General features: G+C 32.2%; 1 protein-coding gene across 3 annotated transcripts in view; it reads right to left on the bottom strand.

Annotated features, from left to right (window-relative positions):
- LOC143233468 (cholinesterase-like) overlaps positions 1-24,463 on the bottom strand; it is an 82,747-nt gene that overhangs the window by 23,947 nt on the left and 34,337 nt on the right. For all 3 annotated transcript variants that reach the window (XM_076469723.1, XM_076469724.1, XM_076469725.1), the window contains 4 exons: positions 14,604-14,789; positions 12,336-12,529; positions 5,957-6,131; positions 2,420-2,610 (listed from right to left, as the gene is read on the bottom strand). In XM_076469723.1, coding sequence (XP_076325838.1) covers positions 2,420-2,610; positions 5,957-6,131; positions 12,336-12,529; positions 14,604-14,789 — 746 coding nt within the window. The remainder of the gene's footprint in view (positions 1-2,419; positions 2,611-5,956; positions 6,132-12,335; positions 12,530-14,603; positions 14,790-24,463) is intronic.

Below are 24,463 nucleotides of genomic sequence, written 5' to 3'. Positions count from 1 at the left end.
AGGGTAGAAACTGAAGAACATCTGGGTGCAAGTGTTCATTAAATTTGATGTTTTGTTGCATATGGAGATAAGAAATAATGATATTTTGACAACCAATTTCAAAAAGCAAGCTTTGAAGGGATGTAACAAAAATTATCTGTTGTAAATTGGACAGCTGAGTTACCTGAGGACACTGATAAGATGTGGAAAATTGATAAAGATAGATTTTTAAATATTCAAGGTAAACATATTCCTTTTAAAAAGAAAATGGTAGCTACAAGTAAAAAAAACAAACAAGTTGGCTCTCAAAATTTTTGAAAGATGAAAGAAAACCATCATAAATTTAAGAAATTTAAACTGAACAGTATGACAAGAGAATTAAAAGACTACACAATATGAAGGAAGTTGGTGAAATAGGAAATTAGAACATCAGAAAGGATGCATGGTAAAATGTTGGCTGAAAATGTAAAACTTAGGATCAGTCTCTTAAGTGTGCTGTTGCTAACAGTAGAGCAAATAGGGTTTTAGGTTGTATCTACAGAAATACTGAATATAAGTCTAAAGAGGTTATAATTTTATTGTACAGGTTTAGGTTATTTGGAATAGTGTGTTCATTTTTGGATTACTTACTATAGAAAAGACATCAACTGTTAGAAGAGTTCAGAAAAGCGTGCCTGGAATGGATGTGTTGTCACATTATGCAAAGATAAAATCTCTCAATTTGTTTTCTCTTGAAAAGAAGAGTTACAGGTGATCTCACTGAGGTGTTGATAGTGTTAATAAAACATAATTTGTCATACTTAACAGTGAGAATAGTAGAACTAGGGAACACAAATATAAATTTTGGCAGGGTAGAAATCATCTTCAGCTAAGAGAGTTTTATTTTCCTAACAGGATAGTTAGCTTTTGGAATGGATTACTATCAGATGTTGTAGAATCAGTATATTTAATTGAGTTTGAAAAAAGAAGATAAGTCTATAAATTAAAAAGGGCTGGCATTGAAGGTTTTTTTTAAGTTAATTTAAAGTGTGGAACAGCCAAGATAAACCACTAGGTTCAATATTGTCCCAAATTTAAGTTAATCTTAAGTGCAAGAATCATACTAACTATAATAAAAATTGTTATAACATTAATGTCCCTGTAAATGTTTTATCAAACACTTTAAAACATCTACCTTATTTAGATGTTACTACAATAAATAAAATATGAACTTTATTACAATAAACTTCTTTATCTAACTTGTTAACTACAAAGCTAGATATATAATTGAATGTATATATATTTCCTAATACCAACAGAAGAAAACATTCATATTAAATGGCTATCAAGTACAGGTTTTATCATGTACACTTGTAGCTCTACAGCAATAAAATAGCATACAACTTTGAATTATAATCAAACCTTGAAATATTTTATATTATTCATCAGTAGTTCAAACTTCTAAAATTATATTTTACTCCAGATTGAAATCATAATTTTAGCATTTTGACATTGATTTGCAATATTTTTAGAAGCACATTTCTTTTCAAATCTTGAAAACATACATTTTCTTCTTGACATAAAAATGAGTTTATCATCTGATTGAAAGAATTCACATACACATCACAACTTTATTACACAAATAAACAACTGAAATAGTATAAACATATTAACTTGTCCTTATGAAATAGTATAAACATATTAACTTGTCCTTATGAAATAGTATAAACATATTAACTTGTCCTTATGAAATCATTAAACATAATTATGTTTTTGCTTATTTTCTGTTTTTTAAGATAGAATGATCTATTGTTTCCTGTAACTTTTTTAAGTATGTTATTATTCATAACCTCTTCTCAAAATACTTGTTCATCTCTGGGCCACTAAGAATCAATTAAGTAATTAAAAATAGTAAGTAGCAAATTCTGTCTAGAGTTGAAAAATTAGCAGTAATAACTGAATCTCAATGTTGACTTTACTAAATAATCACAATGTGGAAAAGATGAATTAAACCAATGACAAATATAAAAAAAAAGATAGATGAGCAGCTGTGAAGTGTTTCTAAGGAACAGAACCAAATGGAACAAGTCAATTTTACAGTTACATGTCAATCTCATGTGCATTGGCACAGATTTTTTACTAATTAATTTGATGTATAATGATCCAGACTTTTCTCTTATATCAAACAAGTAATTAAATTGGTAGAATATCATATCATTTTTAAATTTCTTTGCATATTTGTTATTTATCAGTTACATTAAATAATAAATATAGATTGTTTTTTAAAAACAATTATTGAATTAAAATTTTATGTAATAAGTTTGCTACAAAAAATTAAACAAAATAATTTTAAAATAACATATACAGTTTTTAATCTAAATCTATTTGAAAACAATAATACTTTATGGATAAGCTGTAAGCCACATCAAAAGTTTTATCATGGAATAACATAAATACTTACATCAATATATCTCTCACGAAGGAGAGTGTTATTTTCAGGATCCATCCATGGAGTATACATAAAAGAGAGAGCATTATAGACAGCTTCTGGATTAAGTGTATAATTAAACATCTTTCCATATTCTTGAATCCTCTCTTTAAACACTTTCTGTGTTATTTCATAGTTACGTTGTATTAAATCTTTGTCATTGACTATAAGAAAAAAACGAAAAAACGTTTATTAACAAATTTTAAATCTTAAGCTGAATAACATTTTAATACACAGTCTGTTTACTTCATAACATATATTTATAGAGGTGTTTGTTTTCCCAAGTTTTCAGAATTTTTTTTTCCATATTGGAATTAGTTTTTGTTATTGTTACTATAAGTCAAAATACAATTAGAATCTTAAGTATAATCTTCAAAACATTTTTGTCCAAAAGAAATAATAAATATACTAGAGGGAAAGTGTCATATTTACTCATTTGTCATTTTCAAGGACTTAAATAGTTAATTTTCTCACACATAATCACTTAAGTTTTACATACTCTCTTTATAAAATAAACATGTAGAACAGCTAATAAAGTTTTTAAGGTACACAAAGATTAAATATAGAATAAAAACGTCTAACATCTAGTTCTACTTCATGCCATTGAAAAAGGCAATACATGTAAAACTATGTAAAGACATACAGTGGTCTTAAAGATTCAGCTTTTATATAAAGTTTAATTTAAAATTTTATAAAAACTGACTTTTAAACTATGGGAAACTTAAATGTCAAACAAAACAACTAATCCTCTTTTCTAGCTGGGTTTAATCAATTTTTAATTTCCATCTCAACATTTATCTTACAATATTATTACACATTACATAGCCATATGAACGTTAAATCTTTTAAGTAGCTATAAAACTGCAATATATTTTACATAAAACATGACTGTTGATTCTGAACGATACCTTGTTACAATACTAATGCACATTTAATATAATTAGACAATTAAGAAAATATTTTCATGACAAAATAAAATATAAACTTTTATTTATTACTTTTTTTTTTTTGAAGATAAAATTAATCACAGAAGTTTGAGTTATTGCCTTGGTCTCTTATCTGAAACAACTGTACTGTAATAATTAAACCTGATAAAGAAGTATTACAGAATAGTTATATATATTAAAATAACAGAAAATATTCTAAAAGGCCTAACATACTCCACAGAATTTAATTGATAGGTCTACTGAAACAAAAATTAACCAAAAAAGTATTTATTGAACATAATTATTCATGAAAGCAAATTAAGCACTCTAATGTAAAACCATCTACTTTTAACCTAAGTATATCTTAAAATGTTCTTAAACTGCTCAGTAAAAACAGACTAGTCTAGTGCTAGTACCTACATCTGTTTATTAGTAAGCACATAATAATAATAATAAGTTTCTTAAATGTTTGTTTTTGACACTCATGAATTTTGCCACAAGAAATCTCATTTCCAGTTTAACAACATATGTATAAAGTACAGTACATAGAGTATGACCAAGGGAAGCTAAGGCCTTTAACAGATAGTAAAATCAATTAATAGAGCACTATCCTACTGTATATCCTTCAAACCTCTTTGTTATCATGTTATTTTACTATTTGTGTTTGTCTTTTGTTTCTCAGATACCTTAGGAATAAAATATTACCATCAACCATATAATAATGCATCAGCATGATCATCAGATGCTATTTCCAGACAAATCAGAACATAAAAAACTTTTAATATGATTATTTCCCAAAAAATCTGTATTTAACAAAGTATAACAAAACCTTACAGCCAACCTGTAAAATAAAAGAAAAGTAAAGAAATAATTTGTTATAACTGTCTTATTTATGCCGAGAACAGAAAGTTATAGAAGAAACACATATATTACTAAGGTTTAGAATCGATATAAGAAGGTAGGTAACAAATTTTAAAAACTGACAGATTGTTTGAAAAAAATTAAGTGAAAGAAGAGAAATAACATTAAAACATGAAATAAAATGATTAATTAAAATGTTCAAAAACAGCAAACAAAGTATACAGACCCTAAATTTCTGTTTTTGAAACCTTACCTGCATGTGAAGAGAACAATACAGACATTCTAGGCTTATAAAGTAAAAATATATTTAGCATAATGAATTAGACAATAACTATATTCTATAAAACAAAGATGGTTTGTCTAGTGGTATTACTAACAGCAACATAAATTATCTTAATGCAAAAAACATTCCTAAATAGCTGAAAAATAATATTCCAAAATTTTCATAATATGTAATGTCATCTTATACCTGTAAACAAACTCTGAAAATGGAAATCATTTCTGTAATTTTTAATAAGTTTATCCATGATCTGTTAATAAATTTATCCACTTATCCATTTGTAATATACTTCAAAATTTGAATGTAGGTAGAAACTTTACTTTCCAAATGTAAGAACATAATACAATTTATTACACAATGTTTGCTCTTCCACAAGTGGAGTACAGAATGTAATGGATTTACTAATATATATTTACTTTAACATTGATGTTTGTTTTAGTTAAATATATTTTTAGAAATGCATGTAACTTAAACTGTTAAATTTGTATCACAAAACGTTTGCCTATTCACTACATTTGAAGGAATCAACAATGTACTATGTATGTATGTAAAGTACCAGTGATTATCAATATTGTTGCAAACTGAACATTCAAGAACCTCACCTAAAGCTTATAAATTGACATGCCAAGAGAAAGTATATATTATTGGTTTGTTGCAATTGGTATACTATAAACCTTAAAAGCTATAATTGTGGTTAACAGTTATTAATCGAGAAACTACAGATATTTGACCAGGAATGTTTATAGATTTCAAACTTTACAATCAGTATAATTTCAGCAGATTACCACTGGATGTTTGTATTACTCAAATACATTAGGTAACTTCGGCAGTGATAAAATACCCATTAAATTAATTGTAACAATATCAACTCAAAATTAGTTCACTCATTATGAACTGTCAATAAAATATTCAGTTCCAGACCAGATTAAAGACTCACAATTGTTTGAAAATTTGAAAAATTTGTGTATATAAATAATTATTTTTAATAACTACTGTTATAAACTGTATATTGAAATATATTTGTATTAATGTGTGTATCAAACTTGTTAGCAAATATCTCAAATTTAATATGTCTCAATATTTTATTAACTTCAAGATTTAAATTACCATTTAACTTGATTTCAGGCTATTTGAAATTACAATGCATAACATTATAAATTGAAGGCTTGTCCAGGATAAATCATAATACATATCATGGAGTACAGACAGAACTTAAGATAACAGAAAAATATAGTGCATTATTACATAGCATAAGTAAGAGTATCATAACTGTCCAATAGGATATTAGCTAGAGCTAGTGACAAATGCAGTATCCATAGTCTTCTAATTAACAGAGTGGAGATGCAGCTGAATCGAACAAGCCTTGTAATCAATTTACAGTTTTCTTCAGCTATGAAAAATAATAATTTTAATTTTTATAATAATACAAATAAATAGCATTACCCAAAAATGCAGATGCTTCATCTCTTGTTACACCCCCCATGTAACTAAAGCCAGCAGGAAATTTGAAATTATCATCCTGTAACAGAAGCTCTGGTGGGTCAGGAAGGAACCACTGGTTATAATTCCTAGTGTACCTATCAATAACAGGTCCCCAAGATAAACGACCAACCTTTGGCTGCAAGAAAATAACCATATGTAACAAAGAATAGTAGCTCCCAAACACACACACACACACACACACACACACATATGTATGTACACATGGATAAAAAACATGTTATTTAAACACAACTACTGTTCAATCTAAATGATTTATTTTACAGACTTTAGATATTTAATTTGCAAATAATTTTTTTCCTTCAGTTCAGTTAGTATTAATGAAATATTAAAAAAGGAACAAACTCATAGTTTCAAAGGGGAATGGTAAGCTATGTATTTCTTCAGGTATCTCTCCACATACTCAGTTTTTGTGCCAGGAGTACAACTAATATTTAAAATATTGCTTTACTTCATTACTGTGAAATTTGATGAAAGTTTTGCTCAACACTATTTATCCATTTTGTATCATGCAGTGTTTCAAGCATCTTCAGTGTCAAACATTAATTTGTATTAGTTAGAAGTGGCCCTAGCCAAATCACCTTTGTGAAATGAGAATCTTACGCATTTTAAAATAGTACCAGTTGTAACTTCGGATCACTTTCAGACTCCATTATATGCAGTTTTATCCAAATATATAAGAATGTTCTATGGCTTACTGTTTAATCAATGATATAATCCTTTGAATGTATTTTCATGTATGAGTGTTAGATCCAAATTGTAAACCAATTCAAATGCTGTGTGTAGTGATACAGTATTGTATAAAGGAGGTGAGTGTCCATATGTTGGATCAAATCCATGTGAGATTGAGTCTGTTACAAGAAATGTTGTTATCACGAGATATGAGAAATTTTCAAAATTTGGATTGTCCCTGTTTTTTTTTTTAATTCAAACTACGACTGTATTCCCCCCCAAAGTCTATAAGCAATTGTAAGTTTTGTGGATCATAAAAAAAAATAATGATTTTTGTGGGAATTTCCCCGATTCACCATGTGGGTTTGGATCTAATATTAAAATTTGTAATTTTGTTCATAAATGATACTTTTGTGTTCAATGAACTGTCACCTGAGAAAGTATGGGTCGATGCTATTCTGAATTCTTCATACACTGACATGTTTTTAATTCAATTCTGAGTTTATGTCTACTTCACTTTGATATGTTTTATGTGGCCTTTATGTGTTTTACATACGAGCTATCGGAAGATATGTTGTTCTTGCTAACCAGATGAAGTCGTGTATCATGCTACTAAAATGTTTTGTCATGTTATATGCTTTCAATTGTTATTTTTCTTTGTTATAGTTGATGGTCTCTTATTTTGTAGCGCTTGCCATTTTAATAAAATGATCAGTAATACAACATTTGGGTTGAGGTTACAATTACCATACTGATTCAATCAATAAAATTAGAAAACATAAGCATTCACATTGTTATCCTTTTAAAATCATGACTTTGGAAATAAAGATGATAAATTGAAAAATATCAATATTTATAAGTTTCAGTAACAATACTATTTCCTTCAAAATAAACCATATAGAGTTAACTGTTGTATTTAATAAAAAGTAATTTCATTTCTAAAGTATATCAAAAAAGATAATCAAGAAGAATCTGTTATGGAATCCAAACATACATGCACTTACTATAGTTAATATATCCTAAGTCAGTATGAAAAGTGTTGTACAAAATATTGCAGAGGTAATATTGATAACACTCTTTTTTTACTTTCAATCACAAAACTGCATCTGTAGTTTTAAAGAGTAAACATTAAAATACTAAGTATATATTACAGAAATTAAGTACATTATATTACAATGACTTTAATGATTTATTATGTCATTCTATATCAACACATTTGGGCATGTTCTGTCTGGTGACTATACAACATGACAATAGCCCTGCAGCATAATTCCAATCACAATAAGCTCTATCATAGAGCTGTCATGTCCAAAGAATAACAATCCTCATTGCAAGTTTTCTTTAGTGATTCTAATGTACAAAGTACAAGTACCCAGTTTAACAATATAAAAGAATAGAAATCTGTTGGTGCTGCACCAAGCTACTTGAATGATATGTTACTGTAAGGTATAAATGAATAACTGTTTTATTCTATGGATATATCTTGGGATAAACTTCTGTATACATGAGTTGTATCACAATTCTAAGCAGAGATCCTTCCTTATATCATTTGTTTACTGTTGCTTGAAGTGAATGATGTAGCAATGTTGTTTTGTTTTTCTTGTAAGCCTGTGTACACAATTATTTGAAAAAAGGACTAACCCAGAAAACAGTTATAGGGAGTGTTATATGTGAGCGATTTGTGTTTTGAAAATTTCATGGTGGATTTATTGAATAAAAGTGCTTTTTTTAATAAATAATCTGTTAAAATATGCAATTATGTATTTATAGGTTCTATTAGTATACACATCACATAACATATTATTAGTTAACTTTCAGCTTCATCTTACCTGTTTTTAGAGAATTAGATAATGAACAATACTTAAGTTCATTTTGCAAATACATATGAATTACAAAATTTTGCATGTGTCTCTTGTCTTAAACATGTGGATGGCTTTTGCTAGTGACCTTTGTGTTTGTGGCTTTTCACCTGTTATAAGATGCCATACTTTACTAATGTATAACTAGGTCATAACTTTTGTCTCTTTCTGGATGTTTCTGGTTCCCTAAGTTTATCCATATTCTTTTCTACTGCCATTAAGTACAAGAGATGTGCATCTTGGTAATTCTAAATCCTTATCTAAATGTATAAATATTTTGTATGGAGAGAGTTCTTGCATACCTCTTCTACAAGTGATAAATATTTTGTATGGAGAGAGTTCTTGCATACCTCTTCTACAAGTGATAAATTTTCAGTGACATCACGCCACATACCTCTTCTACAAGTGATAAATTTTCAGTGACATCACCCTTGCATACCTCTTCTACAAGTGATAAATTTTCAGTGACATCACACCACCTATTTATTATGTTAATTGTACCTGTTTTGTGATTTTATGATTCACATATTAAAAATCATTTTAATATAATGTACTCAAACTTCTATAGAACAAGACCTTCATTCAAAACACATTTGTATTAGAAAGTTGAAATTGTTTTGCAAAGAGATTAATTCAGTGTATTTTTCTCCTTCACATTATTATTAATGAATATTTTATAAAAGCAGAGACATCTCAAATTTTAAATTTTTCACTCTTAAAAACTAACTGTTGTAATTATGCCACACCCACATTTAAAAAAAATGTTAACTACTGTTTCGGTGTGATAATGTAAATGTGTTTTGATACATACTTTGAGGGCATGTTATCAGGCAGGCATTAACACTGCCTATGTAAGGATGGCTTATGTTGTTCAATGAAATGGTACCTCAGTATATTATCAGAGCATTATAATACTACACTGTTTCTTTTTGTAACAATATTTACATAATGACTGTGTCACACGTTCTGGAACTATCTGTAAATACCATAGAAAAAATGAATTTTTTGTTCTTCTTTAATCTGGTTCTTTTTTATAACATGATAACTCAAAAATCAAAACAATGGTGTCAACCACTTTACTGAGGGGACATAGTTTCAAACATATTATTCACTTTTATAAGTAATATCAATAACTAGCAGTAACTTGAAACAAAATTATAATTCTAATATGAACAATATTATCATTACTCCTTAGAGTTAGCTTTCTTACAGAATTTGGTGTTCCTTTAAAAAACATAAATACAGGGTGAGGTGAAACCAAAATTATCAAACAATAACTGATAAACAATAAATATTAACAGTTGGAACCACATTGTATTTAGAAGAGGGATATAAAAATAACTTACCTGTGTCTATTGAAAACTGCATTTAAAAAAACAACAAGCAAAACTCCAAAAAAGGAAGTAAATGTAGGGATGGAATTATATTTATATATATATACAACTGTTTCATTAAAATATAATACAACAGTTATGATTTAGGTAGTTATAAAGTATTAGTGGAAAATTTAGTATTTAGAAGTGATCATTTATTGCAGGTATGCTTACTTAACTGTTGCATAGTTCAGTTGTTGTGAATTGATGTAACAATATCCAATCTTTCTAAGTTTCTCATTGCTTTTAGTGAGTATTGTTACATCATAATCTCTCATAGTTTGTAGAAAGTTCTAGGCCTTAGTTGGGCAAATATATATACATGTATATATATATATGACCAAGCAAAAAAGTTAGTGAAAGTGAAGTTAGGCTGCATGCTAGTTTAGCCACAATGGGCAATTTCTAAAATTAGTTTCAAAGCTTGTATTGTAATAACAGAGGTAGAGAAGGAAAATTTGTTTTGAAAATAATTAAAGTTACTCTGTGAACTTTGACAAAATAGGTGACAGTTATTTAAAAATCTGGATACAACTATGATAACTAACAGAGTAACACATTTTTTAGTTGTTTTGAATATATTATTTTAAAACAAGTGGATTGTATACTACCCACTGTTGAAATGTATTACCAGCAAAATCACAAGCACCTACTGTAAATAATCCATCCCATATGAAACTTGGCATTGAAAATATAGCCTGTACCAACAAATGATTAATATCAATCTTTCAAAAACAATGCAAACAAGAATGTAGAGATGGCATTTGCATCATCCCTACTGTTTTGTTTGCATTGTTTTTGAAGGATTGACATAAGTCATCTCTACATAATCTTTTTTTTTAAATATATTTTCTTGTTATTTTTATGTCAAGAGTGTAGTTCCTAAGGATATGTATTTGTTTGTTATTTTAAAGTCCAAAGAAATATACAAGATAAACTGTTAGGTAGTTAGTCTAATACATTATACAGTAACAAAATATGTCATATGAATAATCTACACATTCTTCACATTATTAAAATAAGGCTATTTTCTAGTCAAAGGTTACAGGAATGTTGATGACTGGTCATCTGGCATAAAGGCTTTATAATTTCTATTGCTGTCCATATGCATGATAGCTTGTCATCCAATTGTTGCTCTTCTTAATTCAGTTGCAAAGCTATATCCCACTTACTGCACTTAACCCATGATGCCGAATAGTTGTTGTGTTGTGGGATTGCAGGCAGAGGTTTATATATGCAAAAAACGGTTCGTTTGGTTTGAGAAAATATTTTACATAGAAGAGGCAGAGGTTTATCTGTCCAGGTTGTTTAAGTCTCAAAGCAGATACATAATGTGCTAATAACACTTTATGAAATTTGTAGTGACTGTGAAGTAACTTATGCTCAACCATCTTCTACCTACTGATCTCTATGTCTAAAGATGTAAAGTATTTAATTTGAGGTTCTGACTTGTTTTACTACTAAGCTGGACTTTACACACTCTACTGTTACTGAACACACACTGTACTAAATCGTGTGACTGGTTATTTGATGTTTATAGATCTCAAAAAATGAACTGAACTCAGAAATGAAATTAATATTATTTAGTACAATCTAGTTATTTTTTAATTATTAAACCAATGTATTTGGCATTGTTTAATAATTTTGATAAATTTACCTACAAAGAAATTAAATATTACAATTTCAAGAATGTAGTTCAATACGAAACTTCAGATGAATTACTGCTTGAACAGTAATATTGTTCCATCCAATCTATGATAAATGTGTTTTCTTATAGCAAAGCCACATCGGGCTATCTGCTGAGCCCACTGAGGGGAATCGAACCCCCGACTTTAGCATTGTAAATCTGTAGGCTCACCACTGTACTAGTTGGGGGCTCAATCTATAATAAACCTATTTCACACTCGCAATGAAAGTCAATATCTAATTTCACATCATACATAAAGTTTTTTCAGTGTATCTTTCACACCCAGTCATTGTTGTGGCTTTCAAGGTGGCTAAAGTTGAAGTTAAGATATCATGAAGCTGCAGTTACTTTCAAACACTAATTCAAACAGATAGAAACAAACATTGTTCAAGTACTGCTGTGTCTTCCTTGTTAAAGTGCACTCTTTTAAATTTTTGAAAACTCATGGATATTTGACAAGTTTCTTTATAATTTAAGTCTTTGATTTACTTGACATTTGTTGCTGTTTGTTGTTGTTTTTTACACCAAGCATAACAGAAACTATGTATTTCCTGAAACTTTTAATGTAAGTATGGCCTCTATTGAAACCTGAAAGGTAAGTAAACAATTATAAGAATTATATACATATAAAACTCAAATAGTTGGCATTTTTTTGTGCACAAAAGTCAAAATAAATAAATGGGCACTGGTTTGTAGGTATTTGAATTTAATTTCAAACTAGAATAGCAAACCTTGATATTTGTGATGGTAAGATCAAGGACGCTCCTACTTCGTACACAGTCAACAAGTTTCCAAGAAGATTTTGTAGGACAGCCAAGTGCTTCACCAAGTATATGCGAATTATTGATCATGTGTAGAGGGTCTAAAATAACAGCCCAGTCAGCAACAGCTGATCCACTTTGTGCTATTACTCTTTTCACTATTTCTAATAAATTAAAAAAGATAAGTGACTACAGCACTGAACTTTTCATATCAGATCATTTTGATACAGCAGTACTGTTCTGACTTTTAAACTATTTAACCTAATAAAATTTAAAAAGAGCCACATGATACAATAACAAAAAGAAACTAAAATATTTAATTCTCAAATAGGTTGTACACTACAAAAAATCAAAAACAGATCAATCTAAAAACCACAAACACCCTGTGTGTCCCAGTTATCTGAAAATTATGAACTTTAAATAAATTATGTGTACAGTAAAAAAATGTTAGTTTAACAGTTACAAGTCCACAGCAGGATGAATTTTATTAATAAAAATTTATTGTAAAAGTTATGAATACTAGGCAAGTTACATGTTGTAAGAGTAAATCAACCTTAAAGTTACAAACCAAATAAGCATGCTGAATCCACACCTAGAAGAATGAGGATTACAATCATGGCTGGCCAAAACCAAAATATAAATCTTAAGTCTACTAGGAATGAGAATAAAGCTAGGCTGTACCTAGGAAGCAATGCATAGCAGCAAACCCCAACTGCTGGGTAAAATGAACAAGAAATACAACAAAGTCAACAGTTATGGTCAGGAAAATTAGTCTAGAAAAGAATGAGGGAAGCAAAAATTGTCAGAATAGATACATTGAATATTGGAAACTTTACAAAGAAAGGAAGCTAAATAGTAGATGTAATGGAGCAAAAAAGAAGAGCATTATATGCACAGGAACCAAAATGAAAGTAATAAAGCTCATTATTGCTAAGTACAAGATACAAGGTGTTTTCCTTATGGGAGACTGACGAATGGACGTTAAGACTGATAGACAATATATCCCCACCACACTATGGGTCCTACTTCCACAGTCACCTCCAAAACCTAGGGTACATTTTATATCCCACATTATAGCTTTTACCCTGGGATCCTTTCAGTTACTGCAGAATGTTTATGTTTTATTTTTAAATTTATTTTTGTTTCAGCTTGTTTTTGGTTATAACACATTAATATAATTAGTCAGAGGTTTGGATTTGTTATTTTTAATGCAGTTCTTCCATTTGATTTTGTTTAGTTAACTCTATCAGTAGTAATTTTATATATATATGTATAAAGAGAGAGAGAGAGAGCTATAGAGATGGATCTTTGTTTATAAATTTCAGAAAACATATTAAGAGTATATCATTCATCACATGATGTGTGTACATTGATATGTTATCTTATGTCTCCAAGTAATGTAATTATGTTCAGTAATGTCACGTGCTTAACACCCTGATTTCAAAGCTACATTATGTTTAAGTAAATATGCTTTCTATGCGTTTACCAAGTGCTATATGTCTGGCAAAAATACTAATTGTTGTTTGTAGGTAATGATTGTATGCTTATCATACATTGGTCAAAAATGGATAGTTATGAGGTATTAGTTATACATAAATAATTTAGTAGCATGAGATAGTCTGAGTATGATGATTTGTTTAAGCTTGGCTAAATACTAGAAATCTAATATAATGGTAACAGATGGTGGGCTAAGTACCACATGTTGATAAAGCATAACTGATTATCAGATGTTTTCCAATATGATTAAATAATATGTATTACTTCATTATAGTTGCATTTCATGTACAATAAAGCACATGAGTTTTTTTGGTAACATCAGATGGTCTTATATCCTAGAGTATCATGAAACAGTCTGCATGTTAGTCAGATAATCACAACTTTATCAATCACAACTTGTTATAGTAATCAAAGTTAGTTGTCAGTTATACACAGCTGTTCTTTTCAAAAGTATGATTGTCATATCAAAAGATAAAGGGAGAGTACAGTAATATAGCTAATACCACTTCACAAAATTATTGTTAATAAATGAGCCTTATATACTGAACTTCACATACACAGGAGAAAGTTGTAGCAATAGTCTAGTTTGTTTTGCAGCATAGCTGCCAACCTTAGAATATGAGATGAAATTTTCAAATTCATTCTTGAATGCATGAAAATAATTTCACATCTAAAAGTCTAGAGACCACAGTTAACAATGTAAAACTCCTTAAGTGTATCAGTAGCTACAATGAGACTCACTCCTTGTTCGTGGAGATATTGCATGAAGTCCTGCACTTGCAGCTCCTGCTCCAGGGCCAAAGAGGGTAATTCTATTCTTATCACCATTAAAGTGTGTTATAAAGTCATAAACCCACTGAATTGCTAGAACCTGATCCAACATTCCATAGTTTCCAGCCGAAGCATTATCTGCTGTTGCTAGGAAGCCTGAAATAGATTAAACAACATAATCTATTCAACAAATAATTGATCACCAAGAGTCTAATAAAATATTCTACACTTTCTAACAGAAATACTATGTGACTTTGCTGCAAAACTTCCAAAATGTGAAATATTAAACATTTTCTATTTAAGATCTAATTCAAAGTTATGAGATAAGGCAATTTAGGATATTGCTAAAAATTTGCGAAAATGCACTATGAGATAAGTAAGCTCAAATAAAACATCTCAGAAGTACCAACTGAATGATTTTCTACAGTTGATAAGATACGTAGAAAAGATACAAATCTAGAATCCTTCAAATCCTTCCTATAAAGGAAGGAAAAAACTGCTTTGTTTTGTGCTGTATTAAACAATAAAACACACTGACATCAGAAGTGTAAGTTAACTATTTCTAAACTGAAAATGTATTTCCAACAATACGTGCCTCCAATAACACTATAGCTATTTCTTAATCTAGGGTTTCCACTCTTTGCTCATCTAAGCACTGAGAATGCTTGCTCCAGTCTTTTGTGCCACACTCAAATGACTCAGGCAAAATCTAATTTGTAAATTTCTCCACCAAGTTGGAATATCTGTGTACTTTACTTTAAGCATCTCATCTTAATAATGTAATCACTATTTTGAAACATAAACAGGCTTTTAGTTGAGAGGTAGGAGGGAGAGTTTCAGTAGAAGTAAATATTATTAAAAATACATTTTCAGTTTTGGAAAATGTTAACTTCCAAAACATACTTATCTGCTGACATAATAACTAGAATCCCCCATTACAAACGTGGAAGGACTGATGCAGGCATGATTCATACAGAAATCATTTGTATAAAACAGACTTGTACCAAGATGAAAATTGTACAAGTGTGGGAAACCACATCACATCCAGAGCAGGTATGCTCTTCACCTGGAACCAAGTTCTTATATCAAAAGTTGAATAGAATATGATTAATTGTTAGTATAGGTCAGCTCCAACCAGACAGGTGCTTTTCCACAACTAAAGGTTAGAATTAAGGGGTTGTGGTACCTATATCCCCTATCAGTGGCCAGGGGTATTGGATTCTATCCTGTAGCCATAGAATGATCCATTTCATACCACTGGAATCAGAGGGATATGAATAAAACACCTAAGTGGACAAACTTTCTCCTCTACCTGACAAAGTCCAAAAGGCAACACCCCAGACTCAAAATAATGGGATCATGTATGCTGTACACAACCATAGGAACAGAACTCATCTAATCTGGAATTACAAACATTCATCCTTACTCCCCAGCCAAGTGGACAAGGAGTACTTCACTTAACCCTGGAGTTATGGAAAAGACATGGAGATTATGCTCAGTCAAGGACCTTAGGATGGGACCACTTTGAATTTAAGATTATGAGAAGATAGTGCACCATCTCCCACAACCAAAATACCAAACAGACATTAATCTGAGAGAAGGACACATGCACTCCACAACCAGACATTTTTGTGTCAAATCTGTACCAGAATTATGAGTACACTTCCATAGAAGCTTGTGCCACTCCTACTAACATATAGGAAAAACATTCATGGATCCTAGCAGGAGAATCCCCTAGCTTCACTCTTTTCTCCAAGAGTGGAGAATCATTCAAAATCTCAGGGTGGTAGGATTCCCAAACTCCACTAGTAGAGTCTTGGGTAGGGTGGGGGGTAAAATGTTGGAGAGCCCTGGCTATCCATGAGTGACAGTCCATAGTAAATTACTATCATCTGGTAGACACATAGATATAGCTCACCCTTTCAACAGAGCCTGTTACAACCTGTAGTAATTATACTGAAATTGGTTGTTAGTGCAGAATTCAGAAGAGAAAGCACATGTGCCTTGACAAAATTCATCACAGAGTGGGATTCAGTGGGAAATAAAGTGACCTTGGAATTAAAAGAGCATATGATTGAGGAAAGTATTAATTTCTGGTTGAAGTCTAATAGATGCAGTAAAAATAGCTATGGGGTAGTCAAAAACTCTCAGAGAAGGAAACTGCTATATCATGTAAGTAATGACATAGGAAAGTATTATGATTAGTCCACATACCAGTCTGCACAATGTCTTCCAGAGGGCAATTCAACTGGGTAGCTAATAACATAGAGATATGATGAATATGGTGAGATGTTACATGCAAATGATTCCTCTCATATAATAATAATAATCTATTATAGTCTATGTGAATGAATTTGTCATGGGAAATAGAAGAATTTCAATAAATAAACAATTGGTTCCTAGTACCTCAAAATTAGTTAAAATCCATCACACAACACTTGATGCCTGAGAGGACATAACATATGATTAGGGTCAGAGTGGTTAAAAAAGGTCAGAAATGGCTGGCAAATGGATTGGTGAGAAGAATCTTTCCCCTTCCTTGAGTGCCATCATTGGAAAAAAAAGACCCATTAGGTAAAGCAGGATAAATGTCGAATGATAAATAATCCTATACACATGGATTGCAAACAACTTCAACTGATGATGTTCACAGACAAACAACAACAAAAAATACATTGTAAGAGAAAGATGAACTAAAGAACAAGAAGTTAAGTGCTTAAAAGGAGGGTGAGACACATGGAACACAAATGTAAAATCCCAATTTGGTAATTAAAAAGGTTGTTTAAAATGCAGAATGTGAAAGGATTTTGGAGGACCTGATAGAACTAGGGATTCAAAAACTTCTAATATTTAGAACACCTAAATAATGGAAAAAGAACAATTTATACAAAGCCACTGTACACAAACAAAGACCCTTCTCAAATACTGAAATTAGAAACCTGGAAATGATAGACACTTTTGGATGAAGAGTGTTTTAAATTCTTTTAATACACCACTGATGATAAATATTCCATTTCCGTTGATATATGATCATTATTGCTCTATGGAGAGATTTAGTTAAGTTACAAAGAAACTGTAGAAGTTAAACCCTAATGTCAGGCAAAAGACTGCATAACTTCCAAGCATGAAGATTGAGATTCCAAACATCTGGGTGAAGAATGCCTGCTAGAGGTTATCTCAGACTTCCAATATGGAATAGGTAGAGGTAGACATTCCTGCAAATACTGAAGTAGTTAAAAACATGCTTAAGCTAGCTAATAAGGTGCAACTAAGAGAATTTGGCAATAAGTGGAATAAACTGAATTCAGAATCTAGAACAATAGCCAAATCCATTGGTCACACAGTAACCACTGAAGGGACCTCATATATACTTATCCAAAAGGAATGAGAGGCTTAAGGGATGCCCTACATCCTCAAAAGAGAAAGAAACATTCACACATTGAGAGAAGAAGACAGAAGTAAAAGTTTTATGGTTCTTTCCATGGCTTGAAACCTAAGAGAAGTTGATTGAGTGCAACTTAAGGGATTATTGGAAACACATCAATATTGCATTGGTGACAAAACAGATTTTATGATGAGAAAGCCTACTTTTATGGCTTCTGAAAGGAGAATCTGAGAGTGTTGTTCTACTAATTGACAGGATGAAACTGAAAGGAGCCAATCATCCATATAATGACATGTGCACAGTCCCAAGTAATGCAGGTAAGAAGAAAAAGCTCGAACAACTCTGCAGAAGACAAAAGGCACTGATGAATGACCAAAAGGAAGAACTTGGAACTGTAACACCTTACACTTATGCACAAACTTAAGAAATTTCCAGGAAGATTCTAATATAGGAATATGGAGATAAGCATCAAACAAGGTCATCCAGAGCCCTGGTTTAAAAAGTGCCATCCAAGGGTGAGAAAAGTTCCATTGTTTACCAAAGAGAATCTAAAATTGGTTGAGTTGAGATATTAATTAACAACTCTCATGAACTTGGAACAGAGCTCTATTTGCTGTGGATCTGTTGGAGGTAAAAAGGCAACAGGTTCCACAAATAACAGTGGAAGAGATGTAAACTGAATGATCAACCCTGAATCTAGAACATGAACTACCAATAGATCCCTGGTGAAATAATTTCAGATATCCAGGAATAGATGTAATCACGCTCTCATTGCTCCCCAGCTCCTAGAGTAATAATCAATACTCTTGTCATCAGTCTGCCTGAGCAAAAGATCCCCAAGAATACAATGAGAACCTATCATGCAAAACAATACATCTTGGAAATAAAGAAGTCAGGAAACACTACAGGCTGATACTCCCAAATTAGAGCTGGAAAGATAAGAAGTCAATGACAATAAAGAAGAATGTGAATGGGGGGTGGTATCTGAGATTTTAAAGTATCTGGAGTTCCAGCAAATAACATGGGATGGAGAAAAGAATATTCCAATAACTTCCTGAGGGCAGAAGATGGTAAATGAGCCCTTTCTAACAAAGCATCTCTGCCCAATAAATCCCAACAACAAACCAGCCAGAAAACAGAAGAAGAAAATCTGAGGTTGACATCAGAAAAATTCACAACACATCTTCAAATTGCTGTGAGCAATGTTAATAAGTTTGTTACAATAGTTTTGTTGAAGATAAATACCTCACGATAGTGAGCTAAATCGACAAAAACTGTAATCTGTTTAAACTGAAATAGTCATGTAAATAAAAATAAGCACAACACTCATGTTTACAGAAATCCATGCCAAATACTTTGTCAGGAAAAACTGATTACATTATTAGAATGAAGTGCTTATATACAGTACCTAAATAGAGGGCACACTGAAGTTGGTGGAAATATTTGATTTGCAATTTAGAATTTGTCTAAGGCATTTCGGAAAGGAGGGGAGTATAAAAGACTGCAGTAAACATTCTCAATGTTGAGATGAGTAAAAGTGGAGAATCTGGAGATAAAAAAAGAGCTATAGCATTAGCTTATGGTATGTTTTCAAGATGTATGTATCATAATGTGCCATGAGAAAATGTTGTATATGATCTACGAAGAAAGAATAATGAAACATTTTATTAAGACTGTATCATAAACTTAACTTATTGTTATGCTGCTATTTGATATTAATTAACTCTGTGATTTTTTTTTCCCCTTTTCCATCTATATTATCAAATAATCAAAATGACAGTACCAGAGATTTTTTTACTTAAAACAGTAAAAATCTAAACAATGATTCATAAAATTATGACCTTACTTGTAGCAGAATAGAAGATTGATAATTATATATAATAAATTACAAAATCTTAAAATTATATCTGTATTTACTGTACGCAAGAAATAGCCATTTCATTATAGAAAACATATACATGTATACTTTCTCATGAAAAAAAGAAGTAACCCAAGAGTTGGCAGTGGGTGGTGATGACTAGCTGCCTTCCCTGTAGTCTTACACTGCTAAATTAGGGATGGTTGGCACAGATAGCCCTTGAGTAGCTTTGCACAAAATTTAAAACAAAACAAACCAATTCTCATGATATTTTAACATCCTACGTGCAACTGCCTTTTGACAACTGGTAATATGTAGCTTAGTACTTTGTACTTTTAATATAAATGTTCCTTCAGGAATTATGATGCTGCCATGTTACATATCAAAAAGAAACTATGTGAGTTATAGCAGTATTAATTCAGAGTTTATATCTACAACAGATAAAAGAAGGTTTGTGTTTTACATAAATTCATGAGATTTGTTGGTTTGTGGTTTTGCACTAAATGGCACAAAGCAACTAGGTCATCTGCACCAAACAACCAGTACAAAATTATAAATAAAAGTAAAATTTTAAAATATGTAAAGAGAAATAATTTTAAATCAAAACAATGGTCAATTTTCGAATTTAAAAACTTTGACAAGATTAAAAAGACCAATGGCCCTTAAAAAGTTAAAACCACGACTGAAGTCGGCAGTGTCACCATCGCCAATGACACTCTTTAATGTCAAGGGTGAACCCATAGTAAAAACATGTTTAAAATAGTGCCATTGATCACGATCGCAATAATGGCACAACACTAAAATGTGGTTTGAGTGTCACACAGGCCACACATTGACGCATCAGTCCCAGATAAAAGTAAATGATGAGTTAGTAAAAACTGTGACCAATGCGTAGCTTAGCATGGACAAGTTCCTTCTTCCGATCCTTATGGAAAGTTAGATAACCAGAGAGCAACAAAAGGTTTGATTTCAAAAAGCTCGTTATCGTGTCATGTTGGCTAACAACTGGCATAAAGCCGAGCCTTCAATACAGGTCTCTAGTCCATGTATGGGACAGGCACAGCTGTGATAGCACTAGAACAGACAGACTTAGCTGCAGTGTCATCAAACTCATTCCTGCAAATACCAACGTGGCCCAGTATCCAGAAGAACTGGACAGAAATGGATGATAAGGAGAAATGGGCCAGTTGGTTTTGAATATCAATGAGAACAGGGTACGAAGTAATGAGTAGTGATTCCAGAGTTAGTAGAGAACTAAGAGAGTCAAAATAAAGAGTAAATCTGTATACTGCATACCTTCTACATGATCCACGGCAAGAGTAATGGCATATGATTCAGCTGTGAACACAAACTGTAGAGGGGATCAATATAAATGGGAAAGGAATGATGGTTTGAAAGATGTTCAACAAATAGAAGACGTACTTTCAATCAGTAGTATCTGCCTTCCTAAGATGACTCAAAGAAAGATTACAGGTGGGAATGGTGATAAGCTGTGGTGATGGGATGACAAGTGGAGACAGCAATGTCATTTACGGACAGATCCAATTCAGTTGGTTGTGTCTAGATATGAAGGAAAAAAAAATATGGCAGCCCGGCAACTCTGACAAAGATTTGCCCAATGAGGAAGGAAAACACAATCCCAGGTGGGGTGCTGTTGCAGTTTGAAGTATACAGTTGCAAAGGGCAGAGGTGTAGAGGAGGTTCATGAGACTCTGTACAAACTCTGGACTGGAAAAGTGTAAACAGCCCCCACGTAGAGCCAAAGCCCCAGATGGTGAACAGGGTCCAACACCTTCAAAGTGGAGGTCCTTGCAAATATATGGACCAGAGACCCCTAGTCAAGTTTCAATTAAATGTAAGCATGATACATTTTAGCATATAACATTGATCCATTCCCCAACAGGTGGAAGAGAGGGCAAGGAACATGTTCAATGCTCTTGTACCTTTGATGCATAGCTGCTTCATGTGTGGAAGAAAAGTCAGTTTACTCTCAAGTATAAGCCCCAAGAACTTTGGGTTAGGGCCCACAGGAAGCACATCTTAACTGAGATAGAGCTCATGATCAGAGTGAATACCTCATTGGTGGTAAAAGTGCATGCAAATGGTTGTAAAGAGAGAAAAAGAGTAACTGTTGTTGTCCACTTCAATAAACGATTGAAGGCAGTCTGTAGCTGCTGCTCAATAAACCTCATGTTCAACAACTGAAACAATACGTGGAATTCACCAACATAATTTATTTGCAACTGTAGGAGAGAGTTGCCTAGTGATGACATTAATCTTTATACTAAAACGTGTGACACATAAGACACAGCCCAGAGGTATTCCAAGTTCCTATGTAAAAGAATGGGAAAGTGTCAAACCCACAATAACTTGGAATGGTCAGTCCATTAACAAATTTGATAAAAATGGACAAATGGCAATGCATACCATATGAGTGGAGGTCTAACTCAGGTGGTCTACAGCTGTGCGCTGTCATCAGAACCTACACTAAGTGGGTGAGAGGAGGTTGTTTGATATGAGGAGCTAAACAAGATGAGCATTAAACCATCCTCTCTAAGATCTTGCAGAGATGTCTAATCAAAGAAATTGGATGATAGTTTGAAGAAATCTTGTGATCCTTCCCAGGTTTAAAAAAATGCAGGATAATAACCCAGTGCCAAGCATCAGGAAAAGCATTCTTCTTCACAATCTGGTAAAAAACAACCAGAAGAATAGCAAAAGAGGCAAGAGAGAGATGGCACAGCATCTCCTAGTGAATAGTATCAGGTGCTAGTGATGTACTGCCAGAGTGATGAAGAGGAACCTTGAGTTACACCAGTGTAAAGGGGTGATTATAGTCATAGAGACAATCAGCATGAAAGGAAAGAGATGATCGCTCTACCTGAATCTTGATGGCTAAAAAGGTGTGGGATGAAGCAGAAATGCTAGATGTGTGAGAAAAACTTTTTTTTTCAAGTGTGTTGATGATGCTCTGGGCATCAGCAACTTCCTGACTATTAGAGAGTAAGATTGAAAGGAAATAAAAGTATATTGCCCACTGACCTTTCAAATAATGCCCCATATGACTTTGGAACCAGGTCTGACCATGTGTATGGGCCTGGTGAAAAGTGATGGGGTTTAAAAGTGTGGGATACCTAGGAAAAGTATCCCAAGCCTGCTTTTTGATCCTTCTGAACATGTGGCAGGCAGGAATCCACCACTGACGACGATATCATGAAAAACATGTTGAGGTTTTAGGAATACATTGAGCAGCTGCCTAGACAATACACTCAGTCACTGCTGCCATGCATTTGCCTATCAATGGCTTACAGATGATGGCAAGACCAAGTTATCTCAAAACAGTAAAAGAGGTTTAGTTGGCCTGGTCCAGCTTCCATCAAGGCATACAGGGTGGGTGGCATTGACCACAGTCAGTCTCTCTCAAAATGATAGGAAAATTATCACTGGCCCATGTGCCACTGTCAACCCTCTTAAGAAAGTATGAGAAAGTGAAGAGGAGCAGATAGAGATCAAAAGCAGTAAAAGCCTGACCAGGTGCATGTAAATAACTATAAAAACCAGTATTGAAGAGAGAATGGTTGTGATCCAAGAGCATATCCTGTATCAACACCACCCCATACAGGATTATGTGCACTTAAATTCCCCAGGATTAAAAAGGGAGATGGAAACTGTTCAATGAAAGCATCATGGTCTGATTGATCATAGATCTCTCCAATAGATGGGTAGAGAACAAACAGCAATGGTACAACTCAAGGAAACACAGATGGCTACAGCCTCCAAGGGTGTATAGAGTGGAAAGAAAGGGCAGGCACATGCTGATTGACAAGCAGTACCACCCATCCATGCACTTGTCCATTACACGACCTGTCATTTCTGTACAAATAAAACTGCTGAAAGGTGACTGCATTAGCAGGTTTCAGAAACCTTTCCTGTAAGGAGAGATATACAGGATAATAAGATCAATCAAATCCTTAATGGCATCTACATTCGAAAACCTTGACAGTTACACTCTATCAAAGTGACCCTTTTTACTAAGATGGAAGAGAATTGGGTAGAGAGCCCTTCTGTTATTGACCACGTTTTTTTTTCTTTATTAGAAGGGCAATCAATTTCCATGGATCTTGCCCTGGGTCAAGTGAGCAAGTTTCTGTTGGTGAATGAAAATTTCAATGACTGAGGGCATGAACAAATAATCACTTTTTGTACCTTGGGACTGAAGAAAAAGATGTACCCAAGGAAATTCCAGAAGCTGGTGCCAAAAGAAATGGATCTGGGGAGCCATTGAAAGAAATGGTGGGGACAGAGATAGGTGTTGACATTGGCTCGTCAATTCTTAAACATAAAGAGCAAAAGACTCTTCATGTGGTTTGAAAATGATTCCATCAAATGCATGGAGAGATCTGTCTGGTAATTCTGCTCAAACACTTATGAAACAGAACTTTGATCAGTTAATACCTTTTACCATCATTCACGTACACTACAAACATTGTAAAATTGGTAATACTTCATTCAAAATTGAATTATTTAAATTGATTGTTATGAACAACTTCTACAAGATGAATTTCTAATTTGAAATATTTAAAAGAA

Source organism: Tachypleus tridentatus, chromosome 12 (genome assembly GCF_004210375.1).
Source record: "Tachypleus tridentatus isolate NWPU-2018 chromosome 12, ASM421037v1, whole genome shotgun sequence".
Classification (NCBI taxonomy): Eukaryota; Metazoa; Arthropoda; class Merostomata; order Xiphosura; family Limulidae; genus Tachypleus; species Tachypleus tridentatus.
This window is presented reverse-complemented; position numbering and strand designations above follow the sequence as displayed.